Here is a 23,712-nt window from a genome sequence, read left to right as displayed (position 1 = left end):
TCAAATTGTTGGTTCAATACATGAACCAGGTCAACTCTGAAGAACTTAAATACTGTTGCCTTTATTCCACTAACTGCTCCAGGGAAGTTTTCATCCCAAGGAAAGAGGCAGTGTTTTCACATTCAGACAATTGTGCTAGATATTTCCCATAGGAGACTGTACAGTAACTCCTCACTTAATGTTGTAGTTATGTTCCTGAAAAATGCAACTTTAAGCGAAACGATGTTAAGCGAATACAATTTCCCCCTAAGAATTAATGTAAATAGGGGGGTTAGGTTCCAGGGAATCTTTTTTCACCAGACAAAAGACTATTTTATTTATATATAAGTTTTAAACAAACAATTTAATACTGGTACACAGTGATGATGATTGTGAAGCTTAGTTGAGGTAGAGGAGTCAGAGGATGGGATACTTCCCTTTCTGCTAAATGATGAACTAGCAATTGGCTGAGCCCTCAACGGTTAACTCTCTCACTTTACAAGGCAACAGTAATGAGGGAGATACCCGCATTTCCCCTTTAAGTAAACTGCCTTGTTAATTAGATCAGCTTGCTGAGACCACAGCTGCTGCAAGCTCCCTGCATGCTGAGCCCTGGTGTGTCCCCCCTGCTCTATGGAAGATGGGGTAAGCGGGATGTAGGAGCAGGGGGACACCCTGACATTAGCCCCCTCTTCCTTTCCTCCCTCCCTTCCGCACAGCAAGCGGGAGTCTCAGGGAGCAGCTCCAAGGTGGAGGGCAGGAGCAGCACATGACAATGGGGGGAGGGACACAGCTGAACTGCAGGCAGCTGCTGCACAGGGAACTTAGGGGGGGCGGGGAGCTGATGGGGGGGCTGCCGATCCACCCTGGTTCCAAGCCCCCACCAGCTAGCTGCAACGGGCTGCTCTTCTTGCAAACAATAGACAAAGCAGGTGGCTGCCAAACAATGTTAGAAGGGAGCATTACACAACTTTAAACGAGCATGTTCCCTAATTGATCAGCAATGTAACAAAGAAAGAACATTAACTGGGATGACTTTAAATGAGGAGTTACTGTATTAGGCATATGCTAACTTGGCAAATCCTGTGGGCTCCATGGCTATGCTCTCTTCTTACTCACTTTTGGAACTGCACTGGCTGACTGCAGGTAGCCCACTTGAAATGGAATTCTCTCTTTATAATCGGGGCGGGGCAGCTCTAGACACCAGCAAAGCAAGCAACTGCTTGGGGCAGCCCACTTGCAGGGGCAGCAGCTGGCAGGGATCCAGCCTGTGAGCTGAGAACCAACAGGGGGCCCTGGGAGCTGTAGTTCCTTGCTTAGCTCTCTGTCTATAAAGCAGGGAAAGAACTACATTTCTCAGCATTCCCTTGGCCTCTACCAACAGGAAAGGTGGGAGGGAGTATGGTAGCTTAAATGTCATGCTGCAGCTTGAGCTCACTGCTAGAGCGGGATGGCACTGTGAATGGGGAACAAGTGTGCCCAAGGAGTAGAAGGCTTTGGCCCAGATATCCCCTTCAGAAGACATCCCCAGACTGGATTAGGGATACTAGTGTGACCTCACCTTGCAGCCCAGGGCCGGCTGTAGCCATTTCACCGCCCCAAGCATGGTGGCACAGCGGCATCCGCCTCCGGGAGGTCCACCGGAGCTGCCTGCCGCCCTCCCGGCAACACGCCCCCCGCGGCATGCCGCCCCAAGCACACGCTTGGTGCGCTGGGGCCTGGAGCCGGCCCTGTTGCAGCCCCCATAGAAGGAACTGGAGGGACTAAAAGGACAGTGCCCCTCTCTATCTGAAGCCTAGCAAGGGAGGTACGTGGATCCCACTAGAATTTAAAATGAAAAGTAAGGGAGGGGAGGCTCTACTGGAGCTGGGCAGCTTTAGATACAGTACCAGGCACTTAGGAGGATTTCCACTTCTGAGCTATGGAAGCAGAAACTGACCTTTTTTCCCCCCAGATTTAGCTAATATTCAGAAAGGGAATCTAGCACCTGCCTTCCAGATTTGAACACATCAAAATTCAGGAGTGCTCAAGCTCAATTTGGGCAGCTGTTACTTCATTTCTCCCAATCAAATATACTGATCCACTGTAACTTGCTGTAGAAAAAGTAGGATAAAATTGAGCAAGAAGTGCTTCCCAGTGCTTTTTAGGACTGGAATTGCTATTTTCAAACAGCCATTGCTTTTTTCTTTTTGTTGTTGTTGTTGTTTTTAAAAGGATGACAGTGATACTGCATTGGCAAATTCCCCATAGAAACAAAGAGTGGAACAAAAGAATAATAAGGCACCTCAGCTTTTCATCATTTATGTAGGACAGTCTTATAATATGCATCCAGATATCCTCCAATCACACAAGCTGAAAATTGTTCCACTTTACTGCAGTTCTGTAACCATATGGGAACCAATCCTGTTTGTGTTTTGTGCACATCCAAAATTCCTGCTGAATGACCTACCCTGGAAGCAAGTCACCAGTGACCCAGGGCTGGGGCGGAAGGAGGGTGCAGGTGGGGGAGTGGGGGGAAGAGCCCAGGGCGGGGGTAGCACGGGGTGTGGGTGGAGGGGGCAGAGCCCAGGGCTGGTGCAGCATGGGGGTGGGGGGGGCACTGATGGGGGGGAGGGGGTGCCCAGAGCTGGTGCAGCATGGGGGTGTGTGAGTCCAAGGCTGGGGTGCCAGGGGGTGTGGGTGGGGGGCAGGAGGCCAGGGCTGGGGTGGGGGAAACCAAATTTTATTTTGCTTGGGGCTGCAAAAAACCTAGAGCCAGCCCTGTTTGTAATACCTCTTTCTTTCCCTGGTGCATTTGTACTACAGTATGCTCAGATAGCCCAGAGTTGAATCTAGGCCAGTGTTAATTTCATGATTATGAATGGGTTTTGAAGATGTCTATCCCTTTTATGCTACTGAAGAGAAAATAAATGTATCTGCTGAAACATGAATTAAAAAAAACTGCCATTCTATATTGTTTCCTAATCCCAATCTACAAAATACTAAGTGACTTCTGTAATCTATTATTTATGATTTTTTCTATACATTTGCACATTGGCCTCATAGTTAAGATTATCATCAAAGATTTAAAGCAACAGCCACAAGTCGTAGCAAAGATGGTGAAATTCCAATAGCTGTTAGACAGTGAGTGAGTGTGTTTCCAGGGAGAACAATTTCTATTGGTATGAGAATTCCTGTCCATATCACAGCATCATCATCTCCAATCCCAGTTGTAATTTTAACCCTTCCCTTACACTAATTTTGATATATGTCAAATAGACATAACAAATGCTGATTCCAAATTTTTTCAAATTAGCATTTAATACCTCAGCTATTTTACTTGTTTGTAGTCTTTCTTGTAATTGGATGTCATTACTAAATTAAGATGCATGCTTGCTTTGGCATGACAAGACTAAGATGCTGATCCCAATGGTCATAAACAATTAACCACTCCATTGTAACAAAATAAACATTAGTTAATCTAGACTGAACTTTGAGAGACTGTTTTGAAGAGGATATTAATCTCGAATTCAAGGAGGTGGTGCATCTATGCTTTTTTTTTTTTTCCACTTCAGATAAAAAGAGTTGGAATTTTTTTACTGGGAAAAAAATCAAGCAGATCAGCAACATCATAAATTCTTCCTTATTTTATAGTGGAGCCTTGGCATTCAAACATCACTTCAGGTTCTCCTCATGTTCCTCTCATGAAGAGTATTCACTGTATTTCAAAGAGTCTCTATTATGACACATCATGGTCTCAGGAATAACTCTCTACTTAGAGTTTTTATACCATGCCCAACACCATTGTATCTGCTCACTTACTAAGGCCATTACCTAACATCTTTTCTTTTAGGACTATTAATTTTCTGCCCCTCTACACAAATCCCAGTGGCCAAAATGACTGATGGTTTCCTCCAAACCTGGACTGCTAGTCAAAGCCAGGTGGTTGCCTCGTCAGAGTAGTGGCCTCAACAAGTCATTTAAAAAACCCACCTTTTATAGAAATCAATCCAAAAATTACTTACTCATTTACTTAGTAAAAAAGGCGGTGTCTGAAGTAGAGTTTTGGGCTAATGCTCTGACTTTTCCCCCCACTTCAGCAATCATTCTTATCTAACTAATGTAAAATCACCATTCACCCATCAGTAGCTGAAGAACCTGCATAGTATCTATATGTAAACTGTTTTCATTCTTGCTTTTCTTGCAAATTGCACAGGTGAAGGAATGCATGGTGAAAATACAGTGTTAGTTATATATCTTACTTAAGCTTCTTTGCTTTCTCATCTGCAGCATTTAACTTCCGCAGCCTCATTCGCTCTCGTGGAGTCATTTTCTGCACCTCAGACAGTTCCCGCAGAGTTTGTAAATGGATTTTTTTCTGCCTAAAAATAAAAGCATGCAAGCCTCTATTTATATAAAAATGTAAACAGCAATATTTAAAATTACATCATTGTGATGCTGAGAGATGTTGACATTCTGAGTGTAATAATGAGGAAAGCATAGGTAATGTAATAGACTAAATAGAGATTTGCTTACTTACAGTAGTGTTATATCAGACTTATTTTCATAATAAAACTATGCAAAATACAGACCTATAAACCCAGAACATTTTGCATGAACCATTTCAAATATTTCATAAGAGGACAGACAAAGTGAAATTCTCAGTATTTTTGTCATAAACGGATAGTTAAGAGTTAATAGAACAGAAGTACTTCATGTCTCTTTTGCCTGTAAAGGGTTAACAAGATCAGTGAGCCTGGCTGTCACCTGACCAGAGGACCAATCAGGGGACAGGATACTTTCAAATCTTGAGGGAGGGAAGTTTGTGCATGTGCTGTTAGTTTTTGGATGTTGTTCTCTCTGGGTTCTGAGAGGGGCCAGACGTGCAACCAGGTTTCTCTCCAATCTCCCTGATACAGATTCTTATAGATTCAAAATAGTAAGTACTAGTTCATAAGGCGAGTTAGGCTTACGTTTGTTTTCTTTATTTGCAAATGTGTATTTGGCTGGGAGGAGTTCAAATTTGTATTTTGCTGAAAGGATTTTAATTTGTACTTGTATACTTAGGCTGGGAGGGTATTCCCAGTGTCTATAGCTGAAAGACCCTGTAACATATTCCATCTTAAATTTACAAAAATAATTTTTACTGTTTTTCCCTCTTTAATTAAAAGCTTTTCTTGTTTAAGAACCTGATTGTTTTTTTTATTCTGGCGAGAACCCAGGGGACTGTGTCTGGAGCCACCAGGGAATTGGTGGGGAGAAAGGAAGGAAGGCGGAGAGAGAGGTTAATTTTCTCTGTGTGTTAGGATTACTTTCTCTCTCAGGGCGAGTCTGGGAGGGGGAGAGAGAAGGAGGGGGGAAGGTGGATTTTCCTCTCTGTTTCAAGATTCAAGGAGTTTGAATCACAGTGATCTTCCAGGGTAACCCAGGGAGGGGAAGCCTGGGAGAGGCAACGGTGAGGGAAAGCGTTTACTTCCTTGTGTTAAGATCCAGAGGGTCTGGGTCTTGGGGGTCCCCGGGCAAGGTTTTGGGGGGACCAGAGTGTACCAGGCACTGGAATTCCTGGTTGGTGGCAGCGCTACAAGTACTAAGCTGGTAATTGAGCTTAGAGGAATTCATGCTGGTACCCCATCTTTTGGACGCTAAGGTTCAGAGTGGGGAATTATACCAGGACAACTTTATTAATACAATAATAAATATGGAAGCACACCTACAAAAGTTATAGTCTCTTGTCTCATTCAAGATATCACAAGCAGAAATTCTGCCTTTCAGTTTAAAATTAAAGCAACTGATAACAATACCAACCAGAATTTTTAAAAATCAATTTTAAACCAGTATAAAAGAAGAAAATGTTAATGCTCCTTTAATGAGATTTTATAATAGTCATTTGCTTCCTTGTAAATGCTGTCTGCTGTTATTCACTTCCTGATCCCACAGAATAGTAGTGGTTTTTTCATGGCTCAAATGGTTTTCATAGATCTCCCCTGAAAGCTAAGTCTGAATTACTAACTCACCTATTCCAGATCTCAACTGTATCCATAAACACAAGAGATCAATACATGAGCTATACTTGAAAAAACTATACAGATCGCAGATTTTACAGCCTACAGTGATTATAAGAATGCAACTGTAGTCATACATTATGACTTCCCATGTGAACCAAAAGTTTAGAGTATTGGAATTTATGGTGCGCAATATTCATTTCAAATTGTTACTCTTACTCTCAAGATTCAAGATTTAGCTTCTAAGTCTTCATCTACTTTGATCATCTAAGAGCTTAATTTTATGTCCCAATAAATCACATTGTTTCCCAAGATAATAGGCCATGGGGAACTTCAGAATGTTTACAATGCAGGTAGAAGTATTTTTACCATATTTCTCAAATGTTATCTATGGAAAAAAATATTAGAAGGATCTCAGTGGTATTGGGAAACATGACACTGAAGACAAAGACAAGAAGATTTCAGTTATTAAGCAATTTGGAACAAATCCTTCAAGAATGAATAATTTAGACATATTTCTTATGCATTATAACAGAGCTGGGATTCATAACACAAAAACCTCCGGGATAACAAAGCCATTTTTCTTCCAAGTTGAAAGTGAATTTGTAGAGCTTTATGTTCATTTAAATATTTAAAATTTATGACTTGGGTAGAACTGCAGTAAACTATTATGGACTTTTATTAGAAAACATAAAGCTAAGCTGGGCTTGATATATAAACAATTCATGGAAAGAAAAAAATACACAGATGCAGAATGACAAAGTAGTTAAGAAGGATGTACATTGAGCAGCTCCTGGTAGGGACTTCCAAAACTGAAATACAGCTTCAACCTTATAGCAATTTATGATTATACTGCCTTCAAGTTTAAACGGTTGTCCTTTGACTTTTTGAATGACAGCACTTTCCAGACTTTCCAACACTTTATCTGTCTCTTTGGCATTTTGCTTAACAATCGCAATACAGATTTTTATTGATCTCATCTGAATTTTATTTAAAACCTTTATATATTATTGTAATTAGATTCAGACATTTTCATACATATTCTGAAGACTTAACCCAACTGACTCAGAATATAGCACATTTCTGGGAGGGTTTATATTTAATAAGGATTATTTAAAAACAAAAAAACAGTTGCCTTTAACTTGAAAAGCTTAAGGGTAAATTTTTAAGCTCTGCCAAAAACAGATGATCTGCACTGTGCTGCATTTTATGGGAACTCTGGGCCTCTGAAAAAAGAGATCACCACTGCCAAGAGAAACTGACTTTTCATATGGAACAAACATAAATGCAAGGAGAAAATCTTCAAAACTGTATGCACCTTTCCCTAGAAATGAGCGTTTTAAGAGCTCTACTGCATAAGGACACATGGAAAAGGAATGGATGTTTATAGAAAGGTTTATCAAAAAGTAAATTCGTATTTGTCACAGAAATCAAGAATTTCTCTATAGATTCATGCAAAGAACTTGTTAACATTTAGAACGTGTTCAGGAAGATCACAGACCCATCAGTGCTGAATGGATAAGGGGTTACTGGCCACAGAATAAACGCACTATGTATATGCCAATTCTGTCCATATATAATGTCAATTAGAAAGGTCATCTGTTTCAATATATTTAAACCAGATCCAATGAAACACCTTTGGAGCTTACTGTATTCCTTCAATGGTAGTTTCCAGGTGTGATCAGTCCATCCTGGAAACACTTTGAAATTTGGAGGTTGATTTTCCATTTTCAGGTGTAATATTGCTCCCACAATAAGCTGCACCCACAATTTCTGGCCCCAAATAAATAAGCAAGAAAAAGTGCGATTTAAGTTTAGAATGGTGTGTGCAGTTCAATGGAGGTGAAAAATTGTGTCCACAAAATGAAGGCCAGGATTGAAAATCGCATCCCTGATATTTCAAATACTTTATGCTTCAGTATGTATTTCAGCTAACACATTTCAAACACTTTTTGGACATTGAAACCTTGCTTGCATGTTGTGCCAATTACATTTGGGAGCACAACTCTCCACTACCAAACATATATATCTCCTCTGAAGAGCTATGAATTTGCTCTTACATAGGTCCCATGACAAATCAAGTAATAAATATGAAGCAATGGGAGCTTCTTGTAATATTTTATGAATGAATGTTTATGTCCATCTATTTGTTTGATTTGTATTATATTGCTTGTGATACGATTACAAAGGATAATAATAACTTGCCCATCTGTATTGCCTGTTATCTGAGGATCTCAAAGAAATTTACAAACAATTAATTAAGCCTCAAAAAACTAGGAGGCAAGTAAGAGACAAGGAATGTGCATCACTTCACCCAACCGTGAATTACTGCCACCTTTGTGCAGGAAAACATCAGCTGTTTAATAGTGGAAAGCAATGCGACACAAAATCTAGGGACAAGAAGTGAAGTGGAATGCCAGATCTAACTGAAACTGCAGGGGTAATGTAAGAAGGCAGAATGAAATGATCAGCACTGAAATTTGTGTTAATCATTGCAGTATTGTGGTTTAATACTTATTAAATTAAATATCTTTAATATCATAGAATTATCTGATAGGTAACATCCAATACATATGATTACTATTAATTTCTCAATATAGTTGAGACCACTACAATGATAATTACAGGCCTGCATACTGAATATTAGTTTAAATGTTTATGTTTTCAGTTTGAAACCATGTAGAAAAAAAGCTTTGATATTACTGTAGTCACAAACTACACAATGCATAACTGAATCATAACATACTTCAAATCATGACCTACTCTTTCAAAAGTTACAAATCTGAGGACCACATGTAAAAAATGTGCATTAACTTGTATTTGTGGGCAGGAATAATTTAATTACACATACAACAGGTACTATATTTGCATGTAAAAATACCCTGTATGCATGCACAATTAACCAATGTGTACATGCTGTTATGGGTTTGTACATAGAAATAAGAATGCTTAGCTCTCATACAGTGCTTTTCACCATAGATCTCAAAGCGCTTTAAAAGTGTAGGTGTACATCAGTGTGCGCATTTTTTAGCACAGATCCCTTTTAAAAATTTGGTCTTATGAGCTTAATTTAAATAAATGTTTAAAACATGAATGCATTTAGCAACTCTTTCCCTTGTAGTACTTTTTACTAATAAAAACACTGCAGTACTTACACAGCATTAATGATGCGAGCAGTTTCTTTCTGACAATTAAATGTCTTGTCTTTCAGAGCCATATTTGTGAATTTGCATTTGACATTCTGCTAAAAAATACAACAGCAGCAAAATCAACAAATTATAGTAATGCAGTGACCCAACATCTTCATCTATGATCCAATATTTGGTACAGTCCCAATATAAAATGTTTTAACAACTTTTCTGTCCCTCTTCCCATAAAGCCTAGAAATAATATACTCCTTAGCAAGACTACATAACAGAAAAGCAAGTTGTTTACTAGAATGTGTTGTTTTTCATTAAATATTTGGATACCTCTTGGCCACTGGCCAAATGGAACAGAGTAGAGAATCCTCATACCTTCTCACTCCCAATGATCTCAGAAGTTTGAAATATATAAATGAATGCTCTCTTTATTGCTTATAAAATTTCATGCTGAGCAGACTTACTCACCCAGTCCCCTTTCTAGAGGATGTGGTGACCAGAGCTTTGTTTTCCCACCATCATTTGTAAAGAAAATGTCTATCTCAAACTTGCATGGACTCCTCTCTGACTCATTTCTTCTCATCAAATGCTCTTCTACGTTAGTGCATTTCTGCACCATGCATATTTGCATGTTAAGTGTATGTCTATTGCTTTTTCACTTTAAATACCTGTAATTGTTCATCAATGTAGGGGATTTTTAGAATCTCTGCTGCAGATGGCCTCAGAGAAGGATTCTTGTTCAGCATGCTGAAATGTTAATGGAAGAAAGCTATCTCAATTATTTTGAAAATAATTGAACATATATGATAAGTCAGAGAACAACAAACCTGTGGAGGACTGCGTTCAGTTTACTTGGATATCTGTCAGGAAGACAAGGTGTGTTGCCTTCCACAATTTTTAGCACAATAGACAAAAAATTGTGTCCAGTAAATGCATGATCCAGACAGCACATCTCATACAAAATGCATCCCAGTGACCTAGAAGAACAAAATAAAATGATGTAAGGAAATAAAGACAATATTTTGAAGTGGCATACCCAGAGACAGTACAGTAACTATAACAACAGTGTCTGTAAAGAGCTGAAGTGTGTGTCCTTTTCTCTTGATGATAGGACACTTCGATGCCATATTGTTCTCTTCATCTGAAATAGTCTTCATTCAGACTATAGAATCATCTGCTACTGCTTAGCATTTGTAAAGCCTGTAGCCATTATCATTTCATTGCCACAGACATAGGCACGAAAGTTAAACTGCATTAAAAGATTATTATATAAATCAGCTTTTGTGTTTGTTACAGTCAGTACTAGTTGTTTTAATTAGAGACTGGCAGAGAGGTGATGTTCAGATACAGATTCTTTTAGGTTATTTTAGGGGGGTTAGGTTTGAGGTCAAACCAGGACTAGAGTTCAGGTCTGGATTCAAAAGTACCTAAAATGGCTTCAAATGATTGAAAACTCACAGGAATGAGCATTCTAGTGAGATTGCAGTCACCGAGGCACACATCCAAGTCTCATTCTTTCAGACATTAGACCCCATCCAGTTTTGGATTCAAACCAGAACCAAACCCTAAGTGGTGGGTTCATATTAAGAAATTCAAATCTGAATCCTCTTGAAAATTTTATACAGGGAGCATGAGAGAAAAGAATGTGAGATCCTAGCTCAGGCCCAGCTCCTATTTTAACCTATCAAAATCAAGAGGATACTATGTGAACAGTGAATGTTAAATGGGTGCCTTGGTTTCCCCATCTCCCACCCATTGCAGGGCTCTCCTTCAAAGTTCCTAATGGAGCCAAAAGATCTCCAGAGAGAATATATTTAGGACAAATATTCTGATACTCATATGACACTCATATGACTTTTTGATGACTGAAATACAACCATTTGTGTCATCCATGTTGCCACTGTTGTACATTGCAACAGGTCTTGTGCAAAGTGTGCCATGTAAGGTGTCAATGGAAAAGTTATTTTTTGCTAAATAAGATTATCCTGTTTAAATTCATGTATCATCACTGTATCTGAAGTTATGAATATTGGCTATGTATCTATATCTCCATGCATCTGATGAAGTGGGTTTTAGCCCATCAAAGCTTATGCCCAAATAAATTTGTTAGTCTCTAAGGTGTCACAAGGACTCCTTGTTGTTTTTGCTGATACAGACTAACATTGAAATATATCTCAAATGTGTGTGTTCTTGGGGTAACACCCACAAGGTAGTTTATATCCAGTCTCTCCAGGCCATTGTGAATGGACTATTCAAGCTTGATGGCCTATTAAGGACAATTCACTCTAACAATGGGCCATACAATAAATTCATCCCATCCAGTAAGTCTTCCTGTGGATGCCTCAGCACGGATATGGGCAATGGCTGCCTCTAAGAGTCATCAAAGCATAAGGACATATGATATGCTCATGTGACTTTGGATTCCATCTTAGGCCAGTAACTTTCCACAAACTGAGGCTGTGAGCTGTATTTGAGTTAGTAAATCTACAGGCATCTGGCAAAGGGTATAAAAGACCTCTGCGATATCTCCATTTTGCCTCTTTCCTGCCCTGATTCTTTGGACTGTGGAATTACAACTAAAAGGAGCATATTGCACTATGGACCGAGGACCTTCCAATCTTTTGGGAGTTAGCAGAGACTTTACAAGCCAGCAGTCTATAACATCACTGCTACAGACCTGATATAAGGACTTTGCAATTATTGTATGCATATGATCTATTAACCATTTCAAACTCTTTTCATCTTTTATTTTATTGATAATGGTTTAGATTTTAGTTACTTAAGGATTGACAGCAGTGTGATTATTGGGTAAGATCTGAGTTATAGATTGACCTGGCTAAGCGGCTGATCTCTTGACATTGGAAGGACTCTATATTTGATGAAATTGGTTTTCATTAACCACTCATCATAAACTCCAGTGTCTGGGTGGTGAGACAAAGGCTGGAATGCCTAAGGAGATTGCATTTTTGACTTCTTGTTAACAAATGTGGTAAAATAGAAGTTTACTTTTGTTACTGGCTTGGTATAATCTAATGATAGAATAACCACCACTTTGGGGTGAGTCTGCTCTATTTTTCAGGAGTTTGACCTGAATCTGGCATTCTCAGCTCTGACCCACTGAGATATAGTGACAGACTTACATATTAGATAATAACACCACTTTGCAATTCCACCAAGCATTCCCTCTAAAGACTTTAAACCACTTTACTATATGTGTGGGAAGAACTGATGCAATCAGATACAATGACAGTCCAAGGAAATAACTACAGGAGATATGACAAATTTCAGTTATTCACTTTTGATTAGTTAAATACAACTTTAAGAAAGCATATTGGTCCATCTTGCAATTAAAAATGAGACCACGTTGTTACATTTTGGAGATGAAAGTGAAGCCCATGCTGTATGCATAATACAGACAAAAAAAAAAAAGGCAAAATATCAGGTACATGTTTCTCAGTGATGCTTTCTAAAACTGGACCTCAGTACAATTGGTAGTATTGGGTGCTTAAAGTCTAGTTATGCTCACTCCATATTTAAGCACCTAAATAAATGCCTGATTTTCAAAAGTTTTGGGTACCTACGAGCTCCCATAACCCCCCAAACAATGGCTATTAATACAGTGAAGAAGTATTTATGCTGTTAGTATTTTAGAAGGTCAAACTAGGAGACATGACAATTGTTACATGAGAAAATGTTCTCTCAATACAGGTACACACGCACACATACACAGAAGTATACATACACATGGTATCTGAAACTGTTAAGCAGAAATGGTAGCAGGCAGTGGAAAGGAAAAGAAGGGAGAATCCCAGTCTGATAGCCAATGTGTTGCAGCTGGCTTTTGCAGATACAATCTGTTTTGAAGACTGCAGATTTTGGCATCTGAAATTGCTTAAGGTGACATCAGGAACATAAGATTTGCTATATCAGGTTAGTGCATTTATCTATTTAGTCCAGTATCCTACCCACACCTGAGGCTTCAGGGTAAGATGAAACAGACACCCTAATGCATTCAGCTATTTGTGCAATACTGCACATGGGGAAGGGAAATCTATTCCTGGTTACCATAAGCAATCAGATTATGCCTTGAAGCATATAATTTGATTACTTTTATAATCTTAACTGGAATAGCTACTAATATTAGTGGTTATAAAATTATCCAGCCAGAGATTTGGTTTGATGACTTTGTGTTAGTGAAATTTATAGGTTCGCTAGTTGTGTAAAGTACCATTTCATTTTTGTAAATGTGATGCACATTAATTTCATAGAATGGCCCCTTATGCTCATATTATTTGATCACATAGGAAAGAGAGAGACTGATCAGTTTTCAGTATACCTGTCACAATCACAGTCAACATCCCTCTGATCCTTCTGCTTTGCAGAATAAATAATCCAAGCTTTGTCAGTCTTGTCTTCATATGTAAGGATTGTATTTTTAACCCTTTGTTGTTGCTCCTTCTGTGGATCTTTCCAACCCCTGCTACATTGTTTTTAAGGTAGCGAGGCCAAAATTGACATTTCAATTAAACACTCAAAACACAGAAAATCAAAATTCCAGTAACTTTGTGGAGCACTCTATCATCTCGATAGCACAAGAAATTCTGAAGAATAATAATTTCCTGACATAGTTGTCTCTTTTCTAGAAAAATATGTATAAATTATTGTAACCTTCGCACCCAACAATTGTAAGCTCTTCAAGACAGGGTCTGCATCTTCTCATGTGTTGGGATAGTGCCCTATATCATCCTGATTTGTGCCTCAGGATAGTAAAAAGATTATTGTCCAGAGTTTTCATTATAGAAGTAACCAAAACTAGATAAAGTAAATGCCACTTGGGGATGTGCGATTGATAGTATCAGTAGCATATTTTCTGTAATAGTTTCTCTCTTTTTAAATGTATCCACTATGATGTTGCACTCCATACGATTTTATGAAAATATGTTAATGAGTATGAATATAATGAAACTGGAATATGCTTCATGCAAAAGGTCTCTTGTAAGGTATCATTACAAAGCTTATAATCTACTGAGAGTGGTCATCCTATTAGTATAAATGTATCATTCTTGTATATGAAACTAGAAATATGAAATATAACTAAGGTCCTATTGTAATTATGCAAAGTATGGGCCATTAATGGTGGTATGGAATCTTGATGGCTCCCATCAACTAGGACAATTGGTTGTAAATGGCTCTGTTTACTTGTAAGCCTTCTTGTGTTCCTGTAAGTCAGGCCGGAAAGAATGGAGGCTTGGGGTCTCACAGGACATGTGACCATGTTGCCTGGTACTAGAATCCATTTAAAACCCGGTGCTTTTCCATTTAGAGGGGTGGGGACCAAGAGAGACAAAAGATTCCTGCCTTGTGCCAAAGCTATATAAGGGGGTTAAATAGAACAAAGGAGGCTGTAGTATTGAGAAATCCCCTTGCTGCCACCTGAGCTGGAACAAGGACTGTACCAGGGAAAGGATTGGGCCCAGACTAGAAAGGAGTCTAGTCTGTGAAAGAAGCTTATTGGAACATCTCTGAGGGTGAGATTTACCTGTATTGAGTTTAACTGTATTAGGCTTAGACTTGCATTTTTTGTTTTATTTCGCTTGGTAACTTACTTTGTTCTGTCTGTTATTAGTTGGAACCACTTAAATCCTACATTTTATACTTAATAAAATCACTTTTGCTTATTAATTAACCCAGAGGAAGCAATTAATACCCAAGGGAGCAAACAGCTGTGCATCTGTCTCTATCAGTTTTATAGAGGGCGGACAATTTATGAGTTTACCCTGTATAAGCTTTATACAGATGTCATAAACAGATAGCTAAGGGTTAATGTCTCTTTCACCTGAAGCACCTGACCAGACGACCAATCAGGAAACCGGATTTTTTCAACTTTGGGTGGAGGGAAGTTTGTGTCTGAGTCTTTGTTTTCTGTCTGCCTGCTTTCTCTGAGCTTTGGAGAAGTAGTTTCTACTTTTTAATCTTCTGTTTCTAAGTGTAAGGACAAAGAGATCAGATAGTAAGTTATATGGTTTCTTTTCTTTGGTATTTGCATGAATATAAGTGCTGGAGTGCTTTGATTTGTATTCTTTTTGAATAAGGCTGTTTATTCAATATTCTTTTAAGCAATTGACCCTGTATTTCGTCACCTTAATACAGAGAGACCATTTGTATGTATTTTTCTTTCTTTTTATATAAAGCTTTCTTTTAAGACCTGTTGGAGTTTTTCTTTACTTCAGGGAAATTGAGTCTGTACTCACCAGGGAATTGGTGGGAGGAAGAAATCAGGGGGGAGATCTGTGTGTGTTGGATTTGCTAGCCTGATTTTGCATTCCCTCTGGGTGAAGAGGAAAGTACTTTTGTTTCCAGGACTGGGAACGGAGAGGGGGAGTCACTCTGTTTGGATTCACAGAGCTTGTGTCTGTGTATCTCTCCAGGAGCACCTGGAGGGGGGAACGGAAAAAGGATTATTTCCCTTTGTTGTGAGACTCAAGGGATTTGGGTCTTGGGGTCCCCAGGGAAGGTTTTTCAGGGGGACCAGAGTGCCCCAAAACACTCTAATTTTTTGGGTGGTGGCAGCAAGTACCAGGTCCAAGCTGGTAGCTAAGCTTGGAGGTTTTCATGCTAACCCCCATATTTTGGACGCTAAGGTCCAAATCTGGGACTAAGGTTATGACATGAGTAGCAGCGGTTGGGATATAGACAGAATCCAGAAGCCAGTAGGAATATTATATTTTTCTTTTCTCTGCTAAGGTCTTTTTAGCAGAGAGAAACAGTTGGTTTTAAAAGGGAACCAAAGAGAATTTTTTTTCTGCTCTCTCTGGCAGTTTGTAGCTTGCATCTTAAGCAAGAAACCATTAAGGTGCTATTAAGAGTCTTTTGTCACACAATAGCACTCCCATTGAGAGTCATACCAGCACTATATACATGCAAATAAAGTGGTTTTTCAGGTTTACTTAACATTGAAGATTAGCTAAAGGCACTGTTGCTAGGCAGACTCCAGGAGGCAACAGAGCCTGCAGTTCAGAAGAGAAACACTGGAGGGCACCCCAACACAAGAAAACAGGACCCATGACTTCTAAGGCAAAAATTGAGGCCGAAGAACAAGTCAGAGAAGCTGAACACAGGTGACAACTGGAAATAAAACAAAAAGAAATGGAGATGAAAGAAAGAGAAGAACAAATCAAAGAGGCAGCACACAAAAGAAAACTAGAAGAAGAAGAGGTGGCCTACTGAAGGAAACAAGCAGAAGAAGAGGCGGCCCACCGCCGAGACATGGAAAAACACCAAAAAGAAATGGAAAAACACCAAAAAGAGAATGAAGAGAAGGAAAAACAGAAAACATGAACTGGAGTTGGCCAAAGCTGGGCTGCATGTGCCAGCCAACCCTAACAACCCGGCGCCAATTATTGCTCCACAGCACAGGAAATTTCCCACCTACAAGGCAGGTGATGACACCGAGGCCTTCTTGGAAAATTTTGAAAGAGCCTGTCTTGGGTACAACATCCCTGAAGACCAGTACATGGTAGAATTGAGGTCACAGCTCAGTGGACCTTTAGCAGAGGTGGCAGCTGAAATGCCTAAGCAGCAAACGAATGACTATAAACTTTTTCAAACCAAGGCCAGATACAGAATGGGGATAACCCCAGATCATGCCCGTCGGCGCTTCAGAACCCAAAAGTGGAAACCAGAGGTGTCATTTCCCAAACACGCCTACTACATTGCAAAAAACTATGAGGCCTGGATAACAGGAAACAACGTTCAAACCTTGGAAGAACTGCACCTCCTCATACAAATGGAGCAGTTCTTGGATGGTGTTCCTGAAGACATCACACGGTACATACAAGATGGAAAACCCAAAGATCTCGCTGAGGCGGGGGAGAATGGAGCCAAATGGATGGAACTGGCAGAAAGCAAGAAAGCTACTGTCAAGGGGAACGATTACCCCAGGGGGCACACAGACCATAAACTCTACAACCGAGGACAGCCAAAGACCCCACATACCACCCAAGTAAAGCCACAGACACCCTACCCTTCCACCTCACCAGTCTCCAGTAACTCACCTCGGCCCAGTGACCCATCAGATGGAAGATGCTTTAAGTGTAATGAACTGGGACATATCAAGGCCAACTGTCCAAAGAACACCATGCGAGTGCAATTCATTACCCCACCATCACACCAAAGATCCCCAGGCCCAGATGCCTCTCAAATACCCTTGGAGCGAAGGGAAAATTTGAGAGTGGGCGGAAAGAAGGTTACTGCGTGGAGAGACACGGGGGCACAAGTGTCAGCTATCCACCAATCCTTCGTAGACCCCAAATTCATCAACCCAAAGGCCAAAGTTACAATTTACCCCTTCATGTCACAAGCTGTAGACTTGCCTACAGCTCAACTGCCTGTCCAGTACAAAGGCTGGTCAGGAATGTGGACTTTTGCAGTCTATGACAATTATCCTATCCCCATGCTACTGGGGGAAGACTTGGCCAACCAGGTGAGGCAGGCCAAGAGAGTGGGAATGGTTACACGTAGCCAAACCAGGCAAGCTTCCAGACCCATTCCTGTTCCTGAGCCGTCCACAGAGGCCCCGTCTGTGTTAGCAGAGACCCAGACAGAGGTAGTGTACCCGGATTCCAGGCCTACCACTGAAACAGCCACAGCATCTCCAGTCCCAGGCCCGAAACTGGAACAGCAACCAGCACCAGCAAGTGCAACCACATCTTCAAACTCAACACCAGAGGGCACCAGCGAGCCAGAACTGGCAGAAGCAAAAGACAGCCATACCCAAAAGGCTCAGCCAGAGCCTGAAATACCCTCAGGTGCACCAGCGGAGAGCGGTTCACCAGCAACGGAAACAACCCCATCACCTACATTGCTTCCAGAGGGACCAAGCCCAAGTCCACAGTCTGAGGAAGAACTGGTGACCCCAGCCTCAAGGGAACAGTTCCAGACTGAGCAGGAAGCAGATGACAGCCTTCAGAAAGCATGGGCGGCGGCACGGAGCACCCCACCGCCTCTCAGCTCTTCTAATCGATCCCGGTTTGTTATAGACCAAGGACTTTTATACAAGGAAATTCTTTCTGGTGGACATCAGGAAGAATGGCAGCCGCAAAAACAGTTGGTGGTTCCAACTAAGTACCGGGGGAAGCTCTTAAGCTTAGCCCATGATCACCCCAGTGGCCATGCTGGGGTGAACAGAACCAAGGACCGGTTGGGGAAGTCCTTCCACTGGGAGGGGATGGGCAAGGATGTTGCCAAGCATGTCCGGTCTTGTGAGGTATGCCAAAGAGTGGGTAAGCCCCAAGACCAGGTCAAGGCCCCTGTCCAGCCACTCCCCATAATTGAGGTCCCATTTCAGCGAGTAGCTGTGGATATTCTGGGCCCTTTCCCAAAAAAGACGCCCAGAGGAAAGCAGTACGTACTGACTTTAGTGGACTTTGCTACCCGATGGCCAGAAGCAGTAGCTCTAGGCAACACCAGGGCTAACACTGTGTGCCTGGCCCTAACAGACATCTTTGCCAGGGTAGGTTGGCCCTCCGACATCCTTACAGATTCAGGGTCTAATTTCCTGGCAGGGACCATGGAAAAACAGTGGGAAACTCATGGGGTGAATCACTTGGTTGCCACCCCGTACCACCATCAAACCAATGGCCTGGTGGAAAGGTTCAATGGAACTTTGGGGGCCATGATACGAAAATTCATCAACGAATTCTCCACTAATTGGAACCTAGTGTTGCAGCAGTTGCTGTTTGCCTACAGGGCTGTACCACATCCCAGTTTAGGGTTTTCACCATTTGAACTTGTGTATGGTCACGAGGTTAAGGGGCCATTACAGTTGGTGAAGCAGCAATGGGAGGGGTTTACGCCTTCTCCAGGAACTAACATTCTGGACTTTGTAAGCAACCTACAAAGCACCCTCCGACACTCTTTAGCCCTTGCTAGAGAGAACCTAAAGAATGCTCAGGAAGAGCAAAAGGCCTTGTATGACAGACATGCCAGAGAACGTTCCTTCAAGGTAGGAAACCAGGTTATGGTCTTGAAGGCGCAACAGGCCCATAAGATGGAAGCATCATGGGAAGGGCCATTCATGGTCCAAGAGCGCCTGGGAACTGTAAACTACCTCATAGCATTTCCCAATTCCTCACTAAAGCCTAAAGTGTACCATGTTAATTCTCTCAAGCCTTTCTATTCCAGAGATTTACAGGTTTGTCAGTTTACAGTCCAGGGAGATGATGCTGAGTGGCCTGACGGTGTCTACTACGACGGGAAAAAAGACGGTGGCGTGGAAGAGGTGAACCTCTCAACCAACCTGGAATGTCTGCAGCGGCAACAAATCAAGGAGCTGTGCACTAGCTTCGCCCCATTGTTCTCAGCCACCCCAGGACGGACTGAACGGGCATACCACTCCATTGATACAGGTAATGCTCACCCAATCAGAACCCCACCCTACCGGGTGTCTCCTCATGCCCAAGCTGCTATAGAACAGGAGATCCAGAACATGCTACAGATGGGTATAATCCGCTCATCTACCAGTGCATGGGCATCTCCAGTGGTTCTGGTACCCAAACCAGATGGGGAAATACGCTTTTGCGTGGACTACCGTAAGCTAAATGCGGTAACTCGTCCGGACAACTATCCAATGCCACGCACCGATGAGCTATTGGAAAAGTTGGGACGTGCCCAGTTCATCTCTACAATACACTTAACCAAGGGGTACTGGCAAGTACCGCTAGATGAACCTGCCAAGGAGAGGTCAGCATTCGTCACCCATGCGGGGGTGTATGAATTCAATGTCCTTCCTTTCGGCCTTCGAAATGCACCCACCACCTTCCAGAGGCTGGTAGATGGTCTACTAGCTGGACTGGGAGAATTTGCAGTTGCCTACCTCGATGATGTGGCCATTTTTTCAGACTCCTGGCCCGAACACCTACTACACCTGGAAAAGGTCTTTGAGCGCATCAGGCAGGCCGGACTAACTGTTAAGGCCAAAAAGTGTCAAATAGGCCAAAACAGAGTGACTTACCTGGGGCACCAGGTGGGTCGAGGAACCATAAACCCCCTACAGGCCAAGGTGGATGCTATCCAAAAGTGGCCTGTCCCAAGGTCAAAGAAACAGGTCCAATCCTTCTTAGGCTTGGCCGGATACTACAGGCGATTTGTACCACACTACAGCCAAATCGCTGCCCCATTGACCGACCTGACCAAAAAGACCCAGCCAAATGCAGTTAAGTGGACTGATGAGTGTCAAAAGGCCTTTACCCAACTTAAGGCAACGCTCATGTCTGACCCTGTGCTCAGGGCCCCGGATTTTGACAAACCATTCCTAGTAACCACAGATGCATCTGAGCATGGTATAGGAGCAGTGCTCATGCAGGAAGCAACAGATCACAACTTCCATCCTGTCATGTTTCTCAGCAAGAAACTGTCTGAGAGGGAAAGTCACTGGTCAGTCAGTGTAAAGGAATGCTATGCCATTGTGTACGCCCTGGAAAAGCTACGCCCATATGTTTGGGGACAGCGGTTCCAACTACAAACTGACCATGCTGCACTAAAGTGGCTTCATACTGCCAAGGGGAACAACAAGAAATTTCTTCGTTGGAGTTTAGCTCTCCAAGATTTTGATTTTGAAATTCAACACATCACCGGAGCTTCTAACAAAGTTGCTGATGCACTCTCCCATGAGAGTTTCCCAGAATTCAGTAGTTAAAAAGTGTTCTTAAAATGCAAAAGTCTGTTAGTTATATATTTAGTAGTATATGTAAAGGTGCATGTGTTGTAGTAATCTGTTTATTTTAAAGTTCTAGAAGGAAATCGCCGCCAGTGCGCTTCCCCACTGTCTGCAATTTGGGGGGCATGTCATAAACAGATAGCTAAGGGTTAATGTCTCTTTCACCTGAAGCACCTGACCAGAGGACCAATCAGGAAACCGGATTTTTTCAACTTTGGGTGGAGGGAAGTTTGTGTCTGAGTCTTTGTTTTCTGTCTGCCTGCTTTCTCTGAGCTTTGGAGAAGTAGTTTCTACTTTTTAATCTTCTGTTTCTAAGTGTAAGGACAAAGAGATCAGATAGTAAGTTATATGGTTTCTTTTCTTTGGTATTTGCATGAATATAAGTGCTGGAGTGCTTTGATTTGTATTCTTTTTGAATAAGGCTGTTTATTCAATATTCTTTTAAGCAATTGACCCTGTATTTTGTCACCTTAATACAGAGAGACCATTTGTATGTATTTTTCTTTCTTTTAAGACCTGTTGGAGTTTTTCTTTACTTCAGGGAAATTGAGTCTGTACTCACCAGGGAATTGGTGGGAGGAAGAAATCAGGGGGGAGATCTGTGTGTGTTGGATTTACTAGCCTGATTTTGCATTCCATCTGGGTGAAGAGGAAAGTACTTTTGTTTCCAGGACTGGGAACGGAGAGGGGGAGTCACTCTGTTTGGATTCACAGAGCTTGTGTCTGTGTATCTCTCCAGGAGCACCTGGAGGGGGGAACGGAAAAAGGATTATTTCCCTTTGTTGTGAGACTCAAGGGATTTGGGTCTTGGGGTCCCCAGGGAAGGTTTTTCAGGGGGACCAGAGTGCCCCAAAACACACTAATTTTTTGGGTGGTGGCAGCAAGTACCAGGTCCAAGCTGGTAGCTAAGCTTGGAGGTTTTCATGCTAACCCCCATATTTTGGACGCTAAGGTCCAAATCTGGGACTAAGGTTATGACAACAGAGTAAAATGGATTTATTTGGGGTTTGGATCCCATTGGGAGCTGGGTGTCTGGATGATAGAGACAGGAACATTTGCTAAGCTGTTTTCAGTTAAGTCTGCAGCTTTCGGGCCATGGGTCAGACTCAAGATCTGTGTTTACATCAGGCTAGCGTGTCTGGCTCAATGAGACAGGGTTCTGAAGTCGCAAGCTGGCAGGTAAAACAGGCTCAGAGGTAGTCTCAGCACATCAGGTGACAGTCCCAAAGAGTCTCTGTGACCCAACCCATCACACCCACCACCTTGTTTAACTAATTCTGTGGACATTTTCATTGAGCTAGCCACAAAAATCACTGTCATTTCCATTGGGGGGGCAGGCGTGCAAGTTCAGAACTCAATAGCTTTTATAAGCAGCACAGAGTAGCTGATTGATCACTATAACGCATATTGGCAAAGTTACATTTCATCTGCCATTATGTTGACCAGTGAGCCCCAATGTTTAAAACATTTCAAATTTCTCACAATACTCTACAGCAGTGGATTTCAACCCTCTGGTCCATTGACCTTTGGAGGTCCGCAGACTATGTCAAAGATTTCCAAAGGGGTTCACACCTCTCCTCAAATTTTTTTAGGAGTCCGCAAATGGCAAAAATTGAAACCCTCTGCTCTACAGTTTTTAGCAGATATCCTCCAACATGCTGGGATTTGTGTAAGGGGAATTCAGTAAATTCAAGACTAAGGGTTACAAGAAAACCACATGTACTTCAGTAGAGTACTTAAGAAAAATATTTTTTATTTATTTTAGGAAATTTAAAAACAAACTCTTTGCAGCTCTAAAAGGACACAATCCAAGCAATGAACTGTATTTTATATGCTTTCAGGAACTGTCACTATTTTCCAGAATATGGGTGGATTGTCAATTACCAGAGGATCATTTATTTTAGGCTAACTAATGAACTTCCTTTCAATATAAAATTTCCAAAACATTCATGTACGTGAGGCAAATTCAAATAACTAGAAGGAACGTTGGAAGACTATTATTAGTTAAGTGGATTTTATGTTTTCTATTTATTTAGAGCCAGATACCACAAATGCTTACTCAGGTGAGTAGACCTATTTACTTCAAGGAGATTACATTTGATAGTAAGGACTAGTCGTGTGATAAAGGTTTGCAGGATTAGGCCCTTTAAAAAGTTGTATGACTTGAACCCATACATTAAACTAAGTCTTAAGGAGTAAAATAGGCTTTTTACGTATACTGGTAACTATTTATTATAAAAAAAATTTTAATTAGCCCGAATTTGTATTAATCTAGTTATATCCTTCTACAATTTCTACAGTAGAAAGCAACTGCAAATCTTCTTAAATTCAAAATTCTGTGACAGACCACATCTTTTGAAATTTAGATACTGTCCTCGCACTCACCTAATGATGTAGCATAGCTTCCAAGCTGACATTTCTTGATGGGACATTTCTCTACCCTCTTTTCATCGCCCTCCCTCTGAGGAGTTTTGGGGTAGGGAAGAAGGATCCCATTCACCCCGGCACACCTCAGAGGGAGGGAGATGGACAAGAGCACAAACAGCTAGGGAGAAGTGGGGAAAGCCAATAGGTACTAAGATATTGAAGTGACATTAGTGTAGGGTTGCCACCTGTCCAAGTTCTCCCAGGATCTTTTTTTTTTTTTTGAGGTAGCTGTCCTGGGAAATCTGTAAGGGTGCTCAGTGCACACACCAGCTTTCCCAGGAAATCTGTCAGTGTGCTCAGTATACACTGTCAGATGTCCAGTTTTATGGGTTCAGGATCATCCTGATGTTCCATTTTTTTGTACCTCAGAGGTGTCAACCCTAATTTGCAGGGGGCTTTTCTGGGAGCAGAGGAGCTTGAGGCCTGGGTTTTATAGTCTGAGGGGGAGTGGAGACAGGGAAGGGTGGCA

At 41.5% G+C, this 23,712-nt stretch overlaps 1 protein-coding gene across 3 annotated transcripts in view; it reads right to left on the bottom strand.

Moving 5' to 3' along the window:
* NEK11 (NIMA related kinase 11) overlaps positions 1-23,712 on the bottom strand; it is a 172,461-nt gene that overhangs the window by 79,518 nt on the left and 69,231 nt on the right. For 2 of the 3 annotated variants that reach the window (XM_030551096.1, XM_030551098.1), the window contains exons 6-9: positions 9,928-10,077; positions 9,769-9,847; positions 9,116-9,204; positions 4,221-4,340 (exon numbers count right to left, since the gene is read on the bottom strand). In XM_030551096.1, the coding sequence (XP_030406956.1) occupies positions 4,221-4,340; positions 9,116-9,204; positions 9,769-9,847; positions 9,928-10,077 (438 nt within the window). The remainder of the gene's footprint in view (positions 1-4,220; positions 4,341-9,115; positions 9,205-9,768; positions 9,848-9,927; positions 10,078-23,712) is intronic. The other variant, XM_030551097.1, reaches the window with a different exon arrangement.

This window comes from Gopherus evgoodei, chromosome 2 (assembly GCF_007399415.2).
Source record: "Gopherus evgoodei ecotype Sinaloan lineage chromosome 2, rGopEvg1_v1.p, whole genome shotgun sequence".
Taxonomy (NCBI): domain Eukaryota; kingdom Metazoa; phylum Chordata; order Testudines; family Testudinidae; genus Gopherus; species Gopherus evgoodei.
Note: the sequence above shows the minus strand (reverse complement) of the source record. Positions and strands in the feature narration are given on the sequence as shown.